The sequence below is a fragment of the Drosophila ananassae genome (assembly GCF_017639315.1).
Source record: "Drosophila ananassae strain 14024-0371.13 chromosome 4 unlocalized genomic scaffold, ASM1763931v2 tig00000054, whole genome shotgun sequence".
Classification (NCBI taxonomy): Eukaryota; Metazoa; Arthropoda; class Insecta; order Diptera; family Drosophilidae; genus Drosophila; species Drosophila ananassae.
The window spans coordinates 6,713,006-6,735,668 of NW_025319037.1; the positions used below are offsets into that span (position 1 = coordinate 6,713,006).

General features: G+C 37.8%; 1 protein-coding gene across 6 annotated transcripts in view; it reads right to left on the reverse strand.

The window, feature by feature from the left end:
- The window catches only part of LOC6505492 (ephrin type-B receptor 3), a 75,527-nt gene that overhangs the window by 11,572 nt on the left and 41,292 nt on the right, over nucleotides 1-22,663 (reverse strand). For 4 of the 6 annotated variants that reach the window (XM_001966230.4, XM_032455894.2, XM_032455895.2 and 1 more), the window contains 4 exons: nucleotides 13,935-13,982; nucleotides 6,423-6,551; nucleotides 6,269-6,364; nucleotides 4,020-4,390 (listed from right to left, as the gene is read on the reverse strand). In XM_001966230.4, coding sequence (XP_001966266.1) covers nucleotides 4,020-4,390; nucleotides 6,269-6,364; nucleotides 6,423-6,551; nucleotides 13,935-13,982 — 644 coding nt within the window. The remainder of the gene's footprint in view (nucleotides 1-4,019; nucleotides 4,391-6,268; nucleotides 6,365-6,422; nucleotides 6,552-13,934; nucleotides 13,983-22,663) is intronic. The other 2 variants (XM_014904429.3, XM_014904431.3) reach the window with 2 other exon arrangements.

A 22,663-nucleotide genomic window follows, 5' to 3' on the forward strand; every position in this document is an offset into this window, starting at 1 on the left:
TGGAAAGTGGCATCTTCCAAAGTGGGTGATGGTTCTCAACCTGTGAACACATTCACATCTTATACTGAAGATGAAGCTTTGGCTTTAATGGTATCAAACAAATTGACAAAACACCAATATCTTAATATTAGATCAGGTATTAAGGAAAGAGGCATTGATAGAAGGATACACCTTCTTATCATAAGATTATAGAAGCTAAAAAAAGGTGTTATCCAAACAAAATTACAATTACTGAACAGAGTGCTGAAGTTCAATTGCAATCACTTCTTAATCACTTATCAAATCGTTTAGTACAGGTCGTACAACCTGTTTTACGCACTCTTCCTTCAAATTGTCTCTCAAATTTGATTTTGACCTGCAAGTGGGGCTTTGACGGAAGTTCAGGACATTCAGCTTATAAACAGCGTTCGTTTGAAGACTTTAATGACCAAAATATTATGATAACTTCACTTGTACCTTTGGAGTTGTATACTCCAAAATCTAATTCATGTCAAAAAATAATACTCTGGAAAAATTGTCGTCCATCATCTTCTCGATCTTGCGTACCAATTAAAATCCATTTCACAAAAGAGACTACTGCAGTTTCAATAAGAGATGAGATTGAAAGTCAAATAGGTAATTTAGTACCAAGTACCATTCAAAATGATGAATTTCATAATATATCTATTTCTCATCAAATGCTCTTAACTATGATTGACGGAAAAGTCTGTAATGCTCTTACACAAACTGCCTCAACTCAAAGATGTTATGTTTGCGGAGCATTACCGAGTATTATGAACGACATAAATACATCAATTCAAAGAGAAACAGATCCGTCCACATTTGAGTTTGGCTTATCTCCTCTTCATGCCAAAATTCGATTTTTCGAATGTTTGCTGCATATTGCATATCGCTTGGACTTCAAGAAATGGCAAGTTCGAAGTCCTTCAGAGAAAGCTAGCTTTAAAGCAAGAAAGGCATATATTCAAGCAGCCTTCAAGGAGAAGATGGGGTTGTTAGTAGATTTCCCTAAAACAGGAGGTAGTGGATCGACAAACGACGGAAACACCGCACGTAGGTTTTTTAACGATCCAGATATTTCATCTGAAATAACGGGCATCGACATAATTTTGATAAAACGATTTGGCATAATTTTGCAAACTCTGTCTTCTGGTTTTGAAATCAATAGCAAAAAATTTGAGGTTTATGCGCTCGATACGGCAAAAATGTATGTGAACTTGTATAATTGGTATAATATATTATATATATATATTACATAAATATATAATATATATAATTATGATGCAGCCATAATAAAAACTGCTTTGCTGCCTATTGGACAGCTCTCTGAAGAGGCACAGGAGTCTTGTAATAAAGATTTAAAAAGATTTCGAGAAAATAATACACGTAAAATATCAAGAAAAGATACCATGATGGATTTGATGCATAATTTGCTAATTTCTTCTGATCCAGTAATACTTTCAAAATCAAAATACGCTCAAAAGCAACCAAAGCCTCTAGCAAAAGAGGTTATGGAACTTTTGAGGCTGCCATTAGATCAGAACGTCTGCTCAGATTCAGATAGTGATTCTTAGTGAGCCAATATTTTTACAAATTGTTGCAGTTAAATTTTTCTTTAACATTTCTTTAGTTAAAAAAAAAATTTCTTTAAAATTTAAAAACAAAAATTAAAAATAAAAAATTTTTTTTTTTAATTTAAAAAAAATTGAAAAAAAAATTATAAAAAATGTAATAAAATTAAATATTAATGTTTTAAATTAATTAAAACATAATAAAAATAAAAATAATAAAAAAAAAAAAAGGAGAGTCTAAATTTACCGTAACCACTTACCACGTGGTACTCTCTGGGGTCGTGAAAAATGAGATAATATATTCACCAGCTAATTACGGAAGTAACAACTGCCATATTGGAACCGCCATTTTGAATTTTGAAATTTCGACTTCATATTCGAAATCAGCGACCCCCAAAACCCCCGAGTACAAATTTTGAACTCTCTACGTTGAGTTTCTGATTTATGACCACTTTTTCCCACTAGCCGGACCACTGTGCAATGCGTTAAAACCGAAAAAAGTAGGTGAAACTCAGGGAGCACCCAGAAAAACATCATCTAGGGCCGATGAACGCATGGTTCAGTTGGTTAAACGAGACCCGTTCAAGTCTTCCAGGACGATTTCTAACGAAATTGGAAATATTGTATCATCACGGACCGTTCGGCGACGTTTGGCAATGGCAAACCTACCAGGTAGGATTGCCCGGAAAGTTCCTTTGCTTCGGCCGAAAAATAAGGAGATGAGGAAACAATTTGCTCTAGATCGTAAAGCCTGGTCAGGACCGGAGGGTGAGAAAAAATGGCATAACATTCTCTGGAGTGACGAAACCAAAATAAATTTATTTGGAAATGATGCTAAAAGGAATGTTCACCGTCCGAAAGGCAAAGAATTTGATCCCAAGTACACCTGTAAGACTGTAAAACATGGAGGTGGTAGCCTAATGGTATGGGGCTGCTTTTCATGGAATGGTGTTGGTCCGATTCATCGCATTGATGGAATAATGGACCGATTCGTATACAGAGACTTATTGGAGACAGTGATGCTGCCATATGCTGAGGATAATATGCCAATTTTATGGAAGTTTCAGCAGGATAACGACCCAAAACACGCCTCTCTAGTAGTCAGGGAGTGGTTTCGTGAGCAAAATGTGGATGTTCTTGAATGGCCGAGTCAATCCCCTGACCTAAATCCCATCGAAAATCTCTGGGGTGAACTCAAAAGAGAGGAAGGAAAGTCTTCTTGCCAAAATAAAAAACTTTGGGATATTGTCCAAAGAGCATGGTACTCCATCCCAATTGGAACTTGTCGCAAGCTGATATCATCCATGCCAAGACGAATGGAGAAAGTTCTCAAAAATAATGGCGAGTATACCGGCTACTAACTGCTACATACTCAACTTAATGTTCAAAAAGATCAAAAATAGTGAAATATCCATTTAGTTTAAACGTTTAGTTCCTTACACCTATTATTGTGTCCAGCCAAAAATGTCCAATTTGGAAAAAAATCGACTTCTGTTGTTAATGAAAAGGTTTATAGTATTGTTTCTTTTTTTTTTTTAAGACAATTAATAAAAGTTTTAAAAAAACTTTGTTTTAAGTTGATTGGAGAAAGCATGACTTAGAAATAAAAAGTTAAAAATGAAAAAAAAACACACCTATTATTTTGTCCATGAGTGTATATATAATAATATAAGCTGCTAGTTAATTGCAAGAGAATATTTGTTTAAATTTTAAAACTGAATGATCGAAAATGACACAATTATTATTATAATTCGTATGCAAACTCCCTTCTTTTGAATACGCTCAAGCGTCTACATGAAAAAGAGATTCTTTTAGGTTTCTCTCCGAGAGTATAGCCAAATAATCATTTTTTTTTTGATATTAAGTTACTTCCTAACTCAACGAGGGGGAAGATTTAATGGTACTTCTTACGAATTTTTTTTACTCTTAGTGATTTAGTTCCAAAGTTTTTCAATTTTCATTTGATAATATTATAATAGACCGAAGAAGATTTCTTAGCAAAGGTGATAAATCTTGTAAGGTACAAATAATCATATTTTCCTTATTTGCAAACATATTAGTACCAGGGATGCCTGGCAGTCATTACTTATGCGTCCTATAGTCCGACAAAATCTGGAGAACATGGAGGAATGATCCTTGATAGTTTCCGATAGGCAAAACTCGTGAAGGGAGATGGAGCCGCATATAAAAAAAAACATACCCGCCGGGTTATAAAAACATAAGATCCAAAATTTATAATGAAGGTAGAATTATATTCGGGGGAAAAAATTAAACTTAGAATATGTTAAAAGAAGTCTGAGAAAAAATTAGTTGTTTGGAAACCTTACAAAATACTGCCATATTTACACTCATTTAACTTTCTCTTGTGGTGTAGGCATCATTATCATGCAAAATTAGTTGTTTGGAAACCTTATAAAATACTGCCATATTTACACTCATTTAACTTACTCTTGTGGTGTAGGCATCACTGGCATTCTCAATTTCTCGTGACAGTCCAAAATCCGCAATTTTACAAATTAATAGTGAATTCACGAGTACGTTTCGGGCGGCTAAGTCTCTATGAACGTAATTCATATCACTAAGATAAGCCATACCACTGGAAATTCCTCGAAGCATTATAATCAATTGTAAAGTTTGAAATTTTCCATCGTTTACGCGTAAAAATGTATCCAAGCTACCATTTTCCATGTACTCAGTTATGATCATAACTGGATTGGATCTAGTTACAACCCCTTGCAAATAAATAACATTAGGATGGTCAAATTGCCCCATAATAGAAGCCTCAGTTAAAAAGTCGCAGCGTGCTTTTTCTGAAGATCCTATGATAGATAGATTATATATAGATAGATATATATATATAGATAGATTAAATTGACATTAAAACAAGAAAGGAAACTTCGGGCGGAGCCGAAGTTTATATACCCTTGCAGTTGAGTCGCAGTCCGCTAGGTGGCGCCCCGCATCTTATATTATTAGATATAAGAAAAGGAAGAGGAATCCCTTGAAACTCCCATCCTTCTAACTTGAAAAACAACCAAGTTATGGCATTCCCGATCAATCAGTTATATGGCAGCTATAGGATATAGACGGCCGATCCTTACGAAATTTGGCAGATATATAAGTTAGCCCAAATTAGAATGCGTATAAAGTCCCATCCTTCTAACTTTAAAAAAAACGAAGTTATGGCATTTCCGATTAATCAGTTATATGGCAGCTATGGGATATAGTCGACCAATCCCGACCGTTCCGACTTATGTACTTCCTGCAACAGAAAGAAGGGTGTGTGCAAAGTTTCTACGCATTATAGTCCCTCAGTTTTAAAGCTAACGATTTGAAACTTTGCACACATTCTTCTTTTGGTTGCAGGCAGTAAAAAAGCCTGAATCAGTCGAATATATCATAGAGCTGCCATATAACTGGTTGATCGGAAATGCCATAACTTTGGTAAGTTAGAGAGTTGGGACAAATTTCATAAGGATCGGCCAACTATATCCTATAGCTATCATATAACTGAATGATCAGAATTGGCATAACTTTGTTGTTTTTAATCTAGATGAATGGGATTTTCTACGCTTTTCATTTTGGGGCAACCTATTCCGATCTGGCAAATTTCATATGGATCGGACGACTATGTCCTACACCTGCTATATATGTAACTGACGATCGAAACACGCTTGGGGCTATTTCCAACATTTTTATAAGAACATTTATTGGATATTGAAACTCTCATAGTTTCTAATAGGGCTTTTTTAATATTTAAGTCTTTGAAGACCATTAAACCGAAACTAGGAATGCAGATATTGGAACCAACATCTATTAACCTATTTGTAACTAATTAAGACAATTAAAAACAAGAAAGGAAAGCTAACTTCGGGCGGAGCCGAAGTTGATATACCCTTGCAGTTCAGTCGCAGTCCGCTAGGTGGCGCCACCCATATTATTTTATTAGATATATAGCGGATCGTTTATAGTCGGCCGATCCTTATGAAAATTGGGAGATCAGATTGTTTTCCCAAATAGAATCTGTACCAAATCCCATCTTTCTAAGTTAAAAAACACCAAAGTTATGCCAATTTCGATCGTTCTATGACAGCTATAGGATATAGTCGGCCGATCCTTACGAAATTTTGTACATAAGATATTTTGGTCAAATATAACATGTGTGGAAAGTCCCAACCCTCTAACTTAAAAAACACCAAAGTTATGGCATCTCCGATCAATCAGTTATATGGCAGCTATAGGATATAGTCGACCGATCCCGGCCGTTCCGACTTATATACTGCCTGCAAAGGAAAGAAGGATGTGTGCAAAGTTTCAACTCGATAGCTTTAAAACTGAGAGACTAGTTTGCGTAGAAACAGACAGACGGACAGACGGACATGCTCATATCGACTCAGGAGGTGATCCTGATCAAGAATATATATACTTTATATGGTCGGAGATGTCTCCTTCACTGCGTTGCACACTTTTGACCAAAATTATAATACCCTCTGCAAGGGTATAAAAAAATCCCTAAACTAAACTAAAACATTTACTGAGAAACTAGGCCAAAGGTGCAAAGCAAACACGAAAATTTCTAGTCCAAATTTTGGGGACCCAAAAATCGAAAGACTTCTATTGCCATAGACAAATTAGATGAAGACTCACAAAAGAAATTGATAAAGTTTCCCTCTACGAATCCAACGCGAATCACTTACCTGGTTTTAAAGTCTTTATGGCAACGTCAATGTCCTGTACAAAATTAGGCGGAATTTTTAGACGACCACGGCAAACATCTCCAAATTCACCTCCACCTAATAAAATAAGTGGAAAATTTTTAATACTAACAATTACTAATTTTTAAGCACTAACCAATAATAGCTTCTATAGTAATATAGTTCGCATCAATTTCACGAGCGAACTCTTTTATTGCCTGATTTGGGTCTTCATATGTATGTGGATCGACGTAGCTTCTGTTATGCCCAAACAATGGCGTTGTTACTAGAAAAAAAAAATTTTAGAAATAAATTTTAATTAGTGTATGTTTCAAATGTGATTGTGTTTGATTAAAATTGATTTTAAACAATTGGCCATTGTTTCACCACGTAAAGCAGCCCCACACCATTAAATCTCCTCCTCCACGCTTTATGGTTTTGGTAATTTAAGGTTTTTTAATTTCTCTGTGGCCGCTGCCTCTATTATTCCTTACTATTTAACTGAAAGCGGTTCATTTTGGTCTCGTCTGATCATATTACTGACTTTTTTCCAGTGTCCTTCCGTCCGTATTTTAAAACGTGGTGCTTCATTTTTTGCTCAGATGGTGCAGGTTTATTCTGTTTAAATAACGATGTCAGGCCGATCTTGTGCAGAACTCTGCGTGCTGTCCTTATGATCCTTATTTTGTCCAAAATAGAATCTGTACCAAGTCCCATCTTTCTAACTTAAAAATCACCAAAGTTATGCCAATTCCGATCGTTGTATGACAGCTATAGGATATAGTCAGCCGATCCTTATGAAATTTTGTACATAAGATATTTTGGTCAAATATAATATGTGTGGAAAGTCCCAACCCTCTATCTTAAAAATCAACGAAGTTATGGAATTTCCGATCAATCAGTTATATGGCAGCTATAGGATATAGTCGACCGATCCCGGCCGTTCCGACTTATGTACTGCCTGCAACAGAAAGAAGGGTGTTTGCAAAGTTTCAACTCGATAGCTTTAAAACTGAGAGACTAGTTTTGCGTAGAAACAGACAGACAGACAGACGGACAGACGGACATGCTCATATCGACTCAGGAGGTGATCCTGATCAAGAATATATATACTTTATAGGGTCGGAGATGTCTCCTTCACTGCGTTGCACACTTTTGACCAAAATTATAATACCCTCTGCAAGGGTATAAAAAGCGCAAACGTGAAAAAAAAAAATATAAAATATAAACCACTTTTTATTTGAATTTCTGTTTTTTTATGTATAGTAGAAATAAATAAAGATTACACAGGCCGACAATTTCTAACTTTTTTTTCTCCACGCATAATTTTACCTGCTCCATAACCTTTATGCTCCCACGAACCAAAGTCCAGAACAAACATAGGTTCTATCACCCACAGTTTCCGCGGTATACCTTAGAGAAGAAATTGATCAAATTTTACCATATATTGAATTATTTTGGCCGTGTAATAGCGTTGACCATCATCGTTTTTAGTGCATATCATTTTTGAAATATATGTGTACCAACTAAAATTAAAAAATGGTATCTGGCAGTTACCATATCTTTGGAATACTCATCCAAAGTTGAAATCTCAGATTTTTTACATTAATTTTTGGTCTTCTATGATTTTTCCCCAAACATTTTCCTATAGAAGATTTTTATTTTCTTATTGAAATCAGTAAATGAATAAGTAGTAAAATTTTGGATTTAAGGGAAAACTCGAAAAAATTTTATTGAGTTTATTATAAGTGGTTAAACAATATTTTCTTTAATTAAATTGGAGTTTTTAATCTCATATTTTCAAAAAGTCGTGGCTATCTATTCTAGTCTATTTCTGTAAAGCTTTACTAAACCAGCTGAGCTGGCAAAAGATACGTTTTGAACATAGAAACAGTTATAGATAGCTATGACTTTTTGAAAATGAGATTAAAAACTCCTTTTTAATTGAAGAAAATCTTGTTTAACTAACCATAATAAATTCTATAAAATTATTTCGAGTTTTTCCTTAAGTCCAAAATTAAAACATGTTAAGATCAATCTCTTCTCTTTATCTCAAAGCGGACGGACGTGTTTTTTTTTTGTGCGCACTGCGTTGTCATAAAATTTGCTTATTAGATTTGCATAAACAATCGATGTTTATTTCTATTCACTTAAAAAAAATAAAAATAATAAATTATTGAAATTCATAGATCCGTATCGCTTCGCGTGTGCAGTGATATATTTGGAGGTAAAATAATAATTTTATAAATTTTTCTTCCAAACATAGCCCTGCTCTTCTTCTTCATCTCTTACGGTGTTGCTTCTATTCTATTGCTCCTATTTCTCGCTCAATAGAGATTCTTATCTCTATTATTTGCATTTTACTAACTCGCACTAACTGCTTTCTTTAATCTCCCCCTTTCGTTTCCCTGGTACAGTGGTACAAGGTTCATCAATACTATTAATAAATTAAGGGGGCAGGATGGTTTCAGAGGCTGAAAAATAGCAGATTTTTGCGATTTTGTTTTTCATTTCTGAGTGATTACAATTATTCAATTTTTTTACACGATACATGGCTATATTTGGAGAGTATCTAGGAATTTTTTTGTTAAGAAATAATTATTATTTATCCCGTGACGGGCAGTCGGCCGGAGTCGCTTCCAAAAATTGGTCTCTTGCGGTGCGTAAAGTCTGGCCTTACAGTGTTATCGGAAATGAAAAAATTGAATTGATTTACTTAAAATATTAGTTTCTTGTGCGGATGAATGAAACCATTTTGAAAAATATGCGATTTTGAATTTTTGGCGCGGTTCTAAAGTCGGAGGTACCATTTTTTCATAAAACTCAGCCCAATATTTCCCGTAAAAATGGTAAAAAAAAAAAATTTACAAAAAAAAAAAAGGGTTCGTTCATCCGCAAGTATTTATTGTATTAAAGATGTGTGCAAAATTTTATTTAGATCCGAGCATTACTTTTTGAGTTACGTTTCGCACCGACTTGAAAAAGTTTTTTTGAGAAAAACGCCTCTAAAGTTTTAAAAGCAATTGAAAGTATATGGAGAGAAAGAAACTAGAAAATCGGTATCTCAGCGAGCTTTAGTCCGATCGATATGAAACTTTCACAGGATATTTCTGAGATAATGTTCTATAATATAAAAAATTAAAAAAAAAAAATTTTTTTTTAAGTCTCAAACCATCCTGCCCCCTTAATTATTGAAATTTTAATAATTTTTAATAAATGAATTATTTAAAATCTTAATAATTATGGAATATAAATTGGTCTGTGCATTGAAGTCTTGTAATAAGACAAACTCGTCTTCCCAGCCTACCATCCACTGCTGGCTCTGTGAAAACGTTTTACACGCTAAGTGTGCCGGGTTCACGGCCTCAGTTTCGGATGCAATCTCGGATGCGGTTATCGTGCTGTTCAGGAAGAAATGAGATAGTTCATGAGGCAGACTAAAAGCGGTTTCAAGAAGTTGATTAGTGGTTTTCGAAAAATCAATGACCAACTCTGTGCGCTCGATACACAGTTTAGTAGTCTTCAACTACTAAATGAGTCTCCAAAGCATAAAAAATCCTCTTTTAGTGATGTGCTTGTGGCGAATAATCTTCAGCCTGCTCAGCCGACAACTATGCAGCCGCTTATATTTCTGGCCACCCCAAGGGCCGGACCTGAGAAAAATTCGGCTTCCGAATATCTCAGGATTAATGAGCAATTGTCCGATATGTCCTCTGTGGCATCGCTTCAAGTGATCCCAGACCCAATAATTCAAACCCCTGTAACAGTCACCAAACAGGGCAATCAACCGTCCGGACCCCCGGTACGTACTGATGCCGCTGTACTAGTTGCGGCGGCACCAAAACCATTGCAGGTGATCCCACCATCGAAACATATTTTTGTTTCCCGGCTTGCCCCTGATACTTCTGAGACTGATATCTCGGCTTACATAAAAGCCAAAACAAAAGTCGACATAAAGGTGGTGGACATTACAAAATTTAAATATTTATAAACCAGGCACACGTCATCTTTCAAAATACGTGGGCCCTTGCAGATGTTCAAGACGATTTGTTCCGCCAGCATTTGGCCTGAAAATATTTTCGTCCAAGGACATCAGCCAAGTACGGTGAAAAAAAAAATAACCAAACCTGTGGGTGTAAAACTCCCACATGTTACGGCCACTGACCAACCTTCCACTTCATCTTCCTCTGTTTTAAAAAACTAATGTCTTCGCTAACACTTACCTATCAGAATACAAGAGGTTTACATAGTAAACTTTCCAACCTGTATTCTGATAGTTCTTTCTTTGCATCTCACATTATTGTATTTACAGAAACTTGGTTAAAGCCGGAGATCTTAAGCTCCGAAGTTTTTCCTAGTAGGTACACCACTTTTAGATGTGATAGAACTCTGCGAAGAGGAGGAGTGTTAATCTCTGTAGACTCCAAACTCGTTTCTGAAGAGGTAAAATCACAAGAGTTTGGTGACATTGAATTCCTTTGCATCAAAATCACTTTGTCCTATCAATCTTTGTATGTTACCTGTTCTTACATACCACCTTCGTTCGAACCGACAACATACTGGCAACATTTGTCCGCTATTCGTTTGGTTTTCGATCGTCTGTCTGATGGTGACCAGCTGATAGCTCTGGGTGACTTTAATATCCCAGAACTTATGTGGTCAAATGTTGATAATTCACCGTCTTTACAGCTTAACTCCCACCACGACTTCCCTGTGGGCATGTTTGACATGTCACTCGGGCAAATTAACCACGTCAGAAATTCTTTAGGTCGGCTGCTGGACTAATGTTTCGTTTCTGATCCTGATGGAAATACTCTTTCCAGAACTTTGGCCCTTTCTGACCCTGAGGATCCATATCATCCCACTCTTGAGCTTTCAATTGAAAACAACTCCTTAATTGACCTTAAGTCTTCACTTAAATCTCATAAAGTTCGTTTCTTTCGTAAGGCTGACTTTATGAAATTAAATAAGTTAATTTCGGAATTTGATTGGTCTGATTTACTGGCATGCGATGATATAAACTTAGCATTACAAAAATTTTATTTCACTGTAAACTCATTTTTTGACGTTTGTGTGCCGTGGAAATATCCGTCCGCTTCAACGAATCCGCTTTGGTATACAACTTAAATAATAGTATGAGTAGACTTTTAAATAAACATAGACTATCTGGCTGTACAGTTAGTTATTCAAGACTCTTAGTAGATCGGTCCAATTTCACCGTGTTATGTTATGTTATAGGAGTTATATTCGCCGCTGCAGGATTCAGTTTACTCAGGATCCGAAGCAGTTTTATAACTTTCTAAACACTAAGCGTAAACATGTATCTTTTCTCCCAATGCTTACGTTTGAGAACTCTTATGCGAACACTGATCAGGCAATGGCCGATCTCTTTGCACAGTTTTTTCAAACTACGTATTCACCTAGCAGCAGCTCAGCTCAGCCTTACACTTATGATATCCTTATGATATCGCCAATCTTTCGATCAAAGTGGTGTGTTATCGGATCTTCTTAAGGTCAAGCCCGTGTATTCGCCAGGCCCTGATGGAGTTCCAGGCTGTGTTCTGAAGAACTGCACCGAGGCTCAGTGCAAACCGCTCTGATTTCAATAAAGCATTTGACTCTGTTAACCATTCGCTTCTTATAAGTAAACTCAGTCTTTTGGGATTCCCAACTTATCTTCTTATCTGGATTTCGAGCTACTTATCTGGGAGAACCCAACGCGTTTCTTTAAAGATGTTACCTCGCGTTTAGTCCGCGCCACATCTGGGGTGCCCCAAGGAAGCCATCTTGTACCCCTACTTTTTACACTGTTTATTAACGACTTGCCCCTTGCCTTAACTAATTCACTTGTACTTATGTACGCTGATGACGTTAAGCTATGCCTTCAGTATAAATTCACTAGCGCCCAGTCTAGACTTCAATCCAATTTGGATAAACTTCAAAATTGGTGTTTAGCAAATAACCTAAAGCTTAATGGATCGAAATGTAAACTTATGTCTTTTTACCGATCTAGTCCTCACTAGGCTATGTACTTTCTCTATGGGAACGCCTTAGAACGATTAACTCAGGTTAACGATCTAGGTGTCCTATTAGATTTGAAACTTAAATTTACCGACCATATATCTACCATGGTTAATAACGCTATGGGTGTGCTTGGTTTTATTAAGAGATGGTCAAAAGAATTTAATGACCCGTACATAACTAAACCGTTATATACATCACTGGTCCGTCCGATTCTTGTGTATGGATCGTGTGTCTGGAGTCCTCAATGCAGTGGGAACCGCGCAAAACAAAAAAAAAAAAATAATAAAGATCTACTGATTTCAATAAGAAAATAAAAATCTTCTATAGGAAAATGTTTGGGAAAAAATCATAGAAGACCAAAAATTAATGTAAAAAATCGGAGATTTCAACTTTGGATGAATATTCCAAAAATATGGTAACTGCTAGATACCATTTTTTAATTTTTGTTGGTACACATACATTTTAACAAGAAAGGAAAGCTAACTTCGGGCGGAGCCGAAGTTGATATACCCTTGCAGTTTTGCCATTTCTGATCGTTCAGTTATATGGCGCTATAGGATATAGTCGGACGATCCTTATGAAATTTGGCAAATCAAATTATTTTGTCCAAAAAAGGATCCGTACCAAGTCCCATCTTTCTAACTTAAAAAACATCAAAGTTATGCCAATTCCGATCGTTCTATGACAGCTATAGGATATAGTCGGCCGATCCTTATGAAATTTTGTACATAAGATATTTTGGAACACATGAATTATATTATATTCAAATATAACATGTGTGGAAAGTCCCAACCCTTTAACTTAAAAAACACCAAAGTTATGGCGTTTCCGATCAATCAGTTATATGGCAGCTATGGGATATAGACGACCGATCCCGGCCGTTCCGACTTATATACTACCTGCAAGGAAAAAAGGATGTGTGCAAAGTTTTATTCAGAATTAATGAGACAACATTGAATGACCGAATTTTTGTCAGAAGAAAGGAATATTCTCTTATTCTTATACACATTGTTACCCCGGAGCGCTCGCAAGAATTGACTTTTTTTGGGAAAAGCGTTATAACTTCAACAATTTTCATAATTGTTGGATGAAATTTGTCTTGTTGTATTCAGAATTAATGAGACAACATTGATATGTGGCATGAATGACAGAATATTTTGTAAATTGTACCGAAAAACTGGCGTCAAAATCCGAAAAACACGAATAAAAGTCGAAAATTTAAGTTTCTTGTGTAAAAATGTTTTCCTTATTGTTTAAAAAAATCGAAGATATATTTTTTTTCAAAAGCTAAAATCTTAAACTATTGAAAAATACCGGCAATTTTGAAATCGGTTTAAAAAAACGCGTTCAGGAATTTTTAAGCGCAAAAAAGTCCCTCACTTTAAAAGTTCAGAATCACTGTTGCACTGTGTAATTCATAAATCCACCGTATTCTATTTGGTAAAGGGCAAACATCTGGTATTATTTGTGTGAAGTTAAATGCAATTGTACATCACATCACATATTGATGTACATTGTAAATTGTATATGTACATTGATTTACATATGTATATGTACTTTGATGTACATATGGGTATATTAAAAACTTTTTAGTTAAACAAAAACCTTAATTAGCGAACATAAATTAATAAATTATAAAATGTACCGTTTAAATGAAGGGTCTTGACAATTGGAGTAGTATCCATAGTATTAACTAAAAAAAAGGAAAAAGAAAAGAAGAATATTGAATAAAAAAATAATATATTAAAGATTATTGAGAGTAATTAAAGAAAAATATAGTCGAAATCTCCGACTTCCAAAGTTTTTATTCTCAGATAATACCATGAAAAAAAATTTATTTCTACTCTTCTTCATATAAGAACGCGTTTCAACAATTCAATAGTAGTAGTTAGCAATTATTAACAGCAATTGAGACCACAATAAATTTATCAGCTGATTTTTAATGAACTAAAAAGGGCCCCAAATATAAGTGATATAATGTCTTTTTGTCTTAATCAAATTTTCTCGCTCATTTGCCAAAATTACAAAAATCCACATTATTAAGTTAATGCATTAAATCCTTAATGTAGATGAAGACTAAGACGATTTTTTTTTTCAAAATTTCTAAAGTCGATATAAGTCGATATATATCTGTCTGTCTGTCTGTCTGTCTGTCTGTCTGTCTGTCTGTCTGTCTGTCTGTCTGTCTGTCTGTCTGTCTGTCTGTCTGTCTGTCTGTCTGTCTGTCTGTCTGTCTGTCTGTCTGTCTGTCTGTCTGTCTGTCTGTCTGTCTGTCTGTCTGTCTGTCTGTCTGTCTGTCTGTCTGTCTGTCTGTCTGTCTGTCTGTCTGTCTGTCTGTCTGTCTGTCTGTCTGTCTGTCTGTCTGTCTGTCTGTCTGTCTGTCTGTCTGTCTGTCTGTCTGTCTGTCTGTCTGTCTGTCTGTCTGTCTGTCTGTCTGTCTGTCTGTCTGTCTGTCTGTCTGTCTGTCTGTCTGTCTGTCTGTCTGTCTGTCTGTCTGTCTGTCTGTCTGTCTGTCTGTCTGTCTGTCTGTCTGTCTGTCTGTCTGTCTGTCTGTCTGTCTGTCTGTCTGTCTGTCTGTCTGTCTGTCTGTCTGTCTGTCTGTCTGTCTGTCTGTCTGTCTGTCTGTCTGTCTGTCTGTCTGTCTGTCTGTCTGTCTGTCTGTCTGTCTGTCTGTCTGTCTGTCTGTCTGTCTGTCTGTCTGTCTGTCTGTCTGTCTGTCTGTCTGTCTGTCTGTCTGTCTGTCTGTCTGTCTGTCTGTCTGTCTGTCTGTCTGTCTGTCTGTCTGTCTGTCTGTCTGTCTGTCTGTCTGTCTGTCTGTCTGTCTGTCTGTCTGTCTGTCTGTCTGTCTGTCTGTCTGTCTGTCTGTCTGTCTGTCTGTCTGTCTGTCTGTCTGTCTGTCTGTCTGTCTGTCTGTCTGTCTGTCTGTCTGTCTGTCTGTCTGTCTGTCTGTCTGTCTGTCTGTCTGTCTGTCTGTCTGTCTGTCTGTCTGTCTGTCTGTCTGTCTGTCTGTCTGTCTGTCTGTCTGTCTGTCTGTCTGTCTGTCTGTCTGTCTGTCTGTCTGTCTGTCTGTCTGTCTGTCTGTCTGTCTGTCTGTCTGTCTGTCTGTCTGTCTGTCTGTCTGTCTGTCTGTCTGTCTGTCTGTCTGTCTGTCTGTCTGTCTGTCTGTCTGTCTGTCTGTCTGTCTGTCTGTCTGTCTGTCTGTCTGTCTGTCTGTCTGTCTGTCTGTCTGTCTGTCTGTCTGTCTGTCTGTCTGTCTGTCTGTCTGTCTGTCTGTCTGTCTGTCTGTCTGTCTGTCTGTCTGTCTGTCTGTCTGTCTGTCTGTCTGTCTGTCTGTCTGTCTGTCTGTCTGTCTGTCTGTCTGTCTGTCTGTCTGTCTGTCTGTCTGTCTGTCTGTCTGTCTGTCTGTCTGTCTGTCTGTCTGTCTGTCTGTCTGTCTGTCTGTCTGTCTGTCTGTCTGTCTGTCTGTCTGTCTGTCTGTCTGTCTGTCTGTCTGTCTGTCTGTCTGTCTGTCTGTCTGTCTGTCTGTCTGTCTGTCTGTCTGTCTGTCTGTCTGTCTGTCTGTCTGTCTGTCTGTCTGTCTGTCTGTCTGTCTGTCTGTCTGTCTGTCTGTCTGTCTGTCTGTCTGTCTGTCTGTCTGTCTGTCTGTGCACACATCCGTTTTTTCCTTGCAGGTAGTATATAAGTCGGAACGGCCGGCTGCCATTTAACTGATTGATCTGAAATGGCATAACTTTAGTTGGGACTTTCCACACATGTTATATTTGACATAATACAAAAAAATATCTTATGTACAAAATTTCATAAGGATCGGCCGGCTACATACGATCCGCTATATATCTAATAACATAAGATACGTGGCGCCACCTAGCGGACTGCGACTGAACTGCAAGGGTATATCTTTCTAAATATTTATATTTTTTTGTATCAAATGTATAAAATTTTAATTTTTTATTTATTTTGTTGCATTTGCACGGTCATAATAATTCAAAATATGGTAACATTTTCTTCTTTTAGGGGTACCGCGAAAACTTTTTTATAAAATCGAATAAAAACTTCTTTAAAAAATAAAAAAATATTCAACGGAATGCGTGTCTTTATTTCTCCTTTATTTTAGTCAAGGCTATCTAAAACTGTTTCTATGTTCAAAACGTATCTATTGCAGGTTCAGCTTGTTTAGTAAAGCTTTACAGAAATTATAGGTAGCCATGACCTTTTGAAAATATGAGATTAAAAACTCCAATTTAATTGACGAAAATATTGTTTAACCACCTATAATAAATTCAATAAAATTATTTTATTTAAATAGACTAAATAAAACTATTTTATAAAAATAGTTTTCCCTTAAATCCAAAACTAAAACTTGGTATGATCTACTGATTTCAATAAGAAAATAAAAATCTTCCGTAGGAAAATGTTTGGGTAAAAATCTTAGAAAACCAAAAATTAATGTATAAAATCGGAGATTTCAACTTTGGATGAGTATTTCAAAGATATGGTAACTGCTTGAGGCTAGTAGCTTTTAGTTTTAAGTGCACCTTTTGACATTCGATATGCCTACGCCCGGTTAACTTTCTTTCGACGTGGAAGCCGAGGTGCGTTACTTCGTTAGCTTAGGGATCATTGGTCATAAACGTTGGTATTTTTTTTTTGCGCGAGTCACACCATGAGACCATGAAGCCAGACACGGTCAAAGGCTTGAAAAACGACGAGAAATTTCTAAAACGAAAGGTGGTCGTATTTCTGATGTTACTCTGTTTACTTGATCAATGGTTCCATGGTTTTTGAACAATTTAGAACAATGATATAAAAAGCTTTTTGGTCTGTATGATAACGGAATTGTGTGGTCTTCTCCGGGCATTGCCACCATTGTAATAATAGATTTGATCCACCTCTTTGAAAATATAGTGATTCCATTGAACAGTTTACAGACTTCTCAATAGCGCAGCTTGGAAGTTCAATTAACATCTCTGGATTTAGGCCGGAAGCAAAAATTCTCCATCTAAATTTCACTTTCTCCATAACCGTCGATCTTCCCTGAACCTAAGTCCAGAACAAACCAACATTCTTTTACCCTCATTTCTTTCGGAGCTTACGTCAAAAGATAAAAAAACTTTTCTAATTCGAAAACTCATAAATTTACATTTAATGTATGTCCGCGTATTCTGTTTGTTTGCGCGGTTCCCACTGCATACGTACAGCCCACCACAACCGACCGAGGGACGCTGCCGCGTGACGTACGGCTCGAATCGCGGGAATAGATCCGAGATAGTTAAGCGAAAAGTAGAAGTAGGAGCCCCTTATAATAATTAGGTGTTACTCCAATGAGTTTCGTTTTAAAACTGTTTTTATTTCACAAAATTCTCTTACAAGAAATGAAAATCTTAAATCTATTTAAAACTACTTATTATACCCTTGCAGAGGGTATTATAATTTTGGTCAAAAGTGTGCAACGCAGTGAAGGAGACATCTCCGACCCTATAAAGTATATATATTCTTGATCAGGATCACCTCCTGAGTCGATATGAGCATGTCCGTCTGTCCGTCTGTCCGTCTGCCCGTTTCTACGCAAACTAGTCTCTCAGTTTTAAAGCTATCGAGTTGAAACTTTGCACACACCCTTCTTTTCTTTGCAGGTTGTATATAAGTCGGAACGGCCGGGATCGGTCGACTATATCCTATAGCTGCCATATAACTGATTGATCGGAAATGCCATAACTTTGGTGTTTTTTAAGTTAGAGGGTTGGGACTTTCCACACATGTTATATTTGACCAAAATATCTTGTATACAAAATTTCATAAGGATCGGCCGACTATATCCTATAGCTGTCATAGAACGATCGAAATTGGCATAACTTTGGTGTTTTTTAAGTTAGAAAAATGGGATTTGGTACAGATTCTATTTTGGGAAAAATAATTCAATGTGCCAAATTTCATAAGGATCGGCCGACTATATACGATCCGCTACATATCTAATAATTTAAGATGCGTGGCGCCACCTAGCGAACTGCGACTGAACTGCAAGGGTATATAAACTTCGGCTCCGCCCGAAGTTAGCTTTCCTTTCTTGTTAACGGATAGCACGCTGACATGCTATGGGTCCCTTTCTTAAGTGGTTCAAGTACATCACAGAAGTATTTGTTTAGACTGCAGGAGATCACGTATTTTCATGGGTCCGATCTCTTGACATTCTACCTTTGGAATTTTTATCAAGTTCAATGCTTGAACACTACATAAAAATTGAAATGAAGCTTTAAATATCTTTTCCTCTTCCTTAGGGCAACCACCAGTAAGAAAGGTGCCCAATGGGCACTGCCCATGCTAGAGAGACACGCTATAATTTGCCGCAGTCCTATCGCTGATGCGTCTTAGGTACATTAAAAATACAAATTTTACTGATACGGGTGCAATGTAATATTAACGAATTGTTTAACCCACGATTAGCTCAGCAAAACTCGCTATAAAATGATCCGAAAGCAACAAATGAAAATGTATAGATTATAATACTATTAATAACTTAATTGTCTGATTGAGTTTTTTTTTTTTATCAGGTGCAAATAATTACTGCTGGGCTAGGAAATCGTGGGCTATGGGCTGGGCTATGTCCGCATATTCTGTTTGTTTGCGCGGTTCCCACTGCATACGTACAGCCCACCTCCCGTCCAACCGACCGAGGGACGCTGGCGCGTGACGTACGGCTCGAATCGCGGGAATATATCCGAGATAGTTAAGCGAAAAGTAGGAGAAAGATATCACGAGGAAGAGTGTAACCGCACAGATAAGGCGGTTAATATAAGCGATTTAAGATTGTTAGTAGAGCAAGGTGACAAGATGTGGTAGAGACCATTGTAGTCCGAACATAATACCCTGAACGGATCGTGTTGGGCATACGTCGAACTACAATGGCTGAGGAGTAGAGGACGAAAGTTTCTAGTCCTTCTACTAGGAACGTTAAAATTTAAGCGTGTTAGTAAATGCTGGCTGTCTATGTTTCCATAAATAAGATTGTATAGAAATATGACACCCAGCATCGTTCTACGGTTTGTTAATGATGGTAAGTTGATTAGTAAAAGTCTACTACGATAAGAGGGGAGGTAAAGATTTGCATCCCAATTAAGTCCCCTAAGCGCAAAAGTAAGGAAGTTTTTTTGTACAGATTCAATGTGATCTTGGTGTACTCCATATTGAGGACTCCACACACACGATCCATACTCAAGAATCAGACGGACCAGTGATGTATATAACGTTTTAGTTATGTACGGGTCATTAAATTCTTTTGACCATCTTTTAATAAAACCAAGCACACCCATAGCTTTATTAACCATGGTAGATATATAGTCGGTAAATTTAAGTTTCAAATCTAATAGGACACCTAGATCGTTAACCTGAGTTAATCGTTCTAAGGCGTTCCCATAGAGAAAGTACATAGCCTAGTGAGGACTAGATCGGTAAAAAGACATAAGTTTACATTTCGATCCATTAAGCTTTAGCTTATTTGCTAAACACCAATTTTGAAGTTTATCCAAATCGGATTGTTGGCACCTAGTGCCAAGACCTACTACCCTAGATGCACACTTAGTAATTTGATCCAATCAATATGCATCAGCATGTCGCAATATAAAAACCCACTAACCGATTTTCTCACCTATAAACAATTAGTAATAAGCATAAAACTATATCCAACCTATTAACCCAGCACTAGTAGACTGCGCCAAAAGCAGAAGCAGCATATCAGCGGGAAGAATGACCGACTGACCGATGCAAGTAAAAACCAGCCAGCTAAGCCGAAATGCGCAAGCAGTACATGAACAAACAATCTGAGTCAGCAGACTCAGAGGTGGGTGACCCTGGCATTAACCTTAGTTTAGCACGTCCAGAACTTTGACCTTTCTTAGATTTAATGATGTATAATTTAGCATCTTATATAAGAGTTATTCTTCTGAAATAAAGACAGTTCCGAAATCAGAGTCAATCGTCTCGTTACTCAATGTCTGAACCACGGCACTTAAAATCAACCTACTTCTAGTGATCCTGTGTAAAACGGTTCACAAGTAGAATCCGCGGCATACCAGTCTACTTCTAGTGTTGCTCCCGTGAAACGGACCACAAGTAGACCCCGCGTCACCTCCTTACTTCTCGTGTTGCTCCCGTGAAACGGACCACGAGGAGACCCCTCGGCATACCAGTCTAGCTCGAGTGTTGCTCCCGTGAAACGGACCACCAGCAGACCCCGCGCTATCTAACCTACTTAGAGTGTTGCTCCCGTGAAACGGACCGCCAGTAGGACCGGTCGATAAGGAATCAGCCGAACCACCATACCACCGGTACTTGAGGAAAACCACCCCAGGACTTCAAGCACATTAACTCATGCCTGATCACAGCAAGCGTCTGGCCAACCCGAGCAGTCCCTTGCAGAATCCAGGTAAATTTAGTCAGGACTATTTACGGTTTTGACTACGACTCCGGGACCTACCGTTACTCCCGTGAGTTCAAGTTTGACGTAGTTGCCGCATAACGCTCTACGGACGAACATTTGGTGACCCCGACGTGATCCTTTAGGATCACAACTTGAACACAAACCTCAACGCAATTTAACTCAACGAGAAAAAAAAAAAAAAAAAAAAAAAGGAGAGAGGAGAGATACATTGCAACAATGGGATCAGAATCAGACCCCGTAATCCAAATGCTCATTGATGAGCAAATTGAAAGCAACACAGTCATCCAAAGGCTAATAAGAAACTTCACTAAGGACTCTGCAGAGCGTAAACTCAAGGGAGGATACTTCGAAGAGAAACTCAGACAGCTCACTCACTCATGGACCCAGTTTAAAAAAAATGATGCCAAGCTCAAGGAGCTAGCACTAAATCCTGAGAATGAGTATTTCACAAATGCCAAAGCGCTAGAAGAGCTTGTGAAAAAATATGAAGCAATATTTTCGGATGGAATCCCATCAGTGTCAGGCCCGTCACAAAGGCCCCGGAAAACAGGCGAAAATCTCGAGCCAAAGGCACAATCATCATGAGGAAACGAAGGAGAAGACCTTCGATTAACATCATTAAAACGAAGACATGAAGGACGATTAGACGATATGGAAGACTTGCTGTGCAACCGCACCGAAGGACGGGAAGTGTCCACACACGTCAGACAACACATGAAGGAGCTATGGAAGGAAATCGTCACGGGATACCATGATCTCATCGACCTGGAACCAGCCATAAAAAATGATGGACACACCGATGACAGATTTCAGGTTGTACGAGCAGAATATTTTTCGTTTTTGAGCGAAGAATCGAAATCAACTTCAGCATCAACACAAAAACTTGCGATTGCACCTCCGTTTGTAATACCACCAGTAGAAATTCCAAAGTTTGACGGAGACTACCGGCATTGGCTACGATTCTACGAAATTTTTACGGAATGCATCCACGATCAAGACTACAGTGATGAAGTAAAATTCCGTCATTTGGAGAATCATGTAACAGGTGAAGCACAAAACCTAATCGCAACGTCGATTGGCGGACAGACCAGTTACCAGGATGCATGGCAACGACTAAAGAATCGATACCACAATGAACGGCTGTTGATTAAATCCGCGATTCAAGAGCTTTTCGGACACCCCAGAACAAATGGATCAGCGGACCAGCTGCGCAGCTTACATGATACCGTGCTCCGAACGGTCGCCACTCTCGACGCACTCAAAGTGTCAACAGACAACTGGGACCCAATTTTGATACACATCATTGAGGAAAGATTGGATCCACACACGCTGTCAGCTCTAGAACTAGCCGTCACCGATCCAACCAATCGACAATCTCTGAAGCAGATGTTAGAAAACCTTGAGCGTCAGGCAACCAGTCAAGTAACAATGCAGAAAAATACGTCGGCGGCTCCACTTCGATCCAGTTCATCACGATTGGTGTGTTCAGCCACAGCCCTGCTTACAGATAAGCCCACCGTTCTTTTACCAACCGCCCATGTGGCAATACATGGCCCAGCCGGAATCCATCAGCAATGCCGCACACTCCTAGATTCTGGATCACAGATTAACATAATCACCAGAAGGATGGCTGACACACTTGGACTACAATTGGAGCCATCAACCCTGAACATCGCTGCACTGGGAGGAACAACAACAAGATTAGGAAAAAAGGCTGTGGTGACCCTATCATCATTAACCACTGACTTCGAAGATCAAATCAACGTCGTTGTACTACCGGAAATAATGCCCAATCAACCATCCCACCCTATTCAAGCGCCAAGAAATATCTCACGCAGCCCCAGAATATTGATCTGTTGTTGGGCGCCGAAATCATCTCCCAGCTTATGTGGCCACAACAGACATATTTGGGAGAAGGACAGCCACTACTAAAAAATACC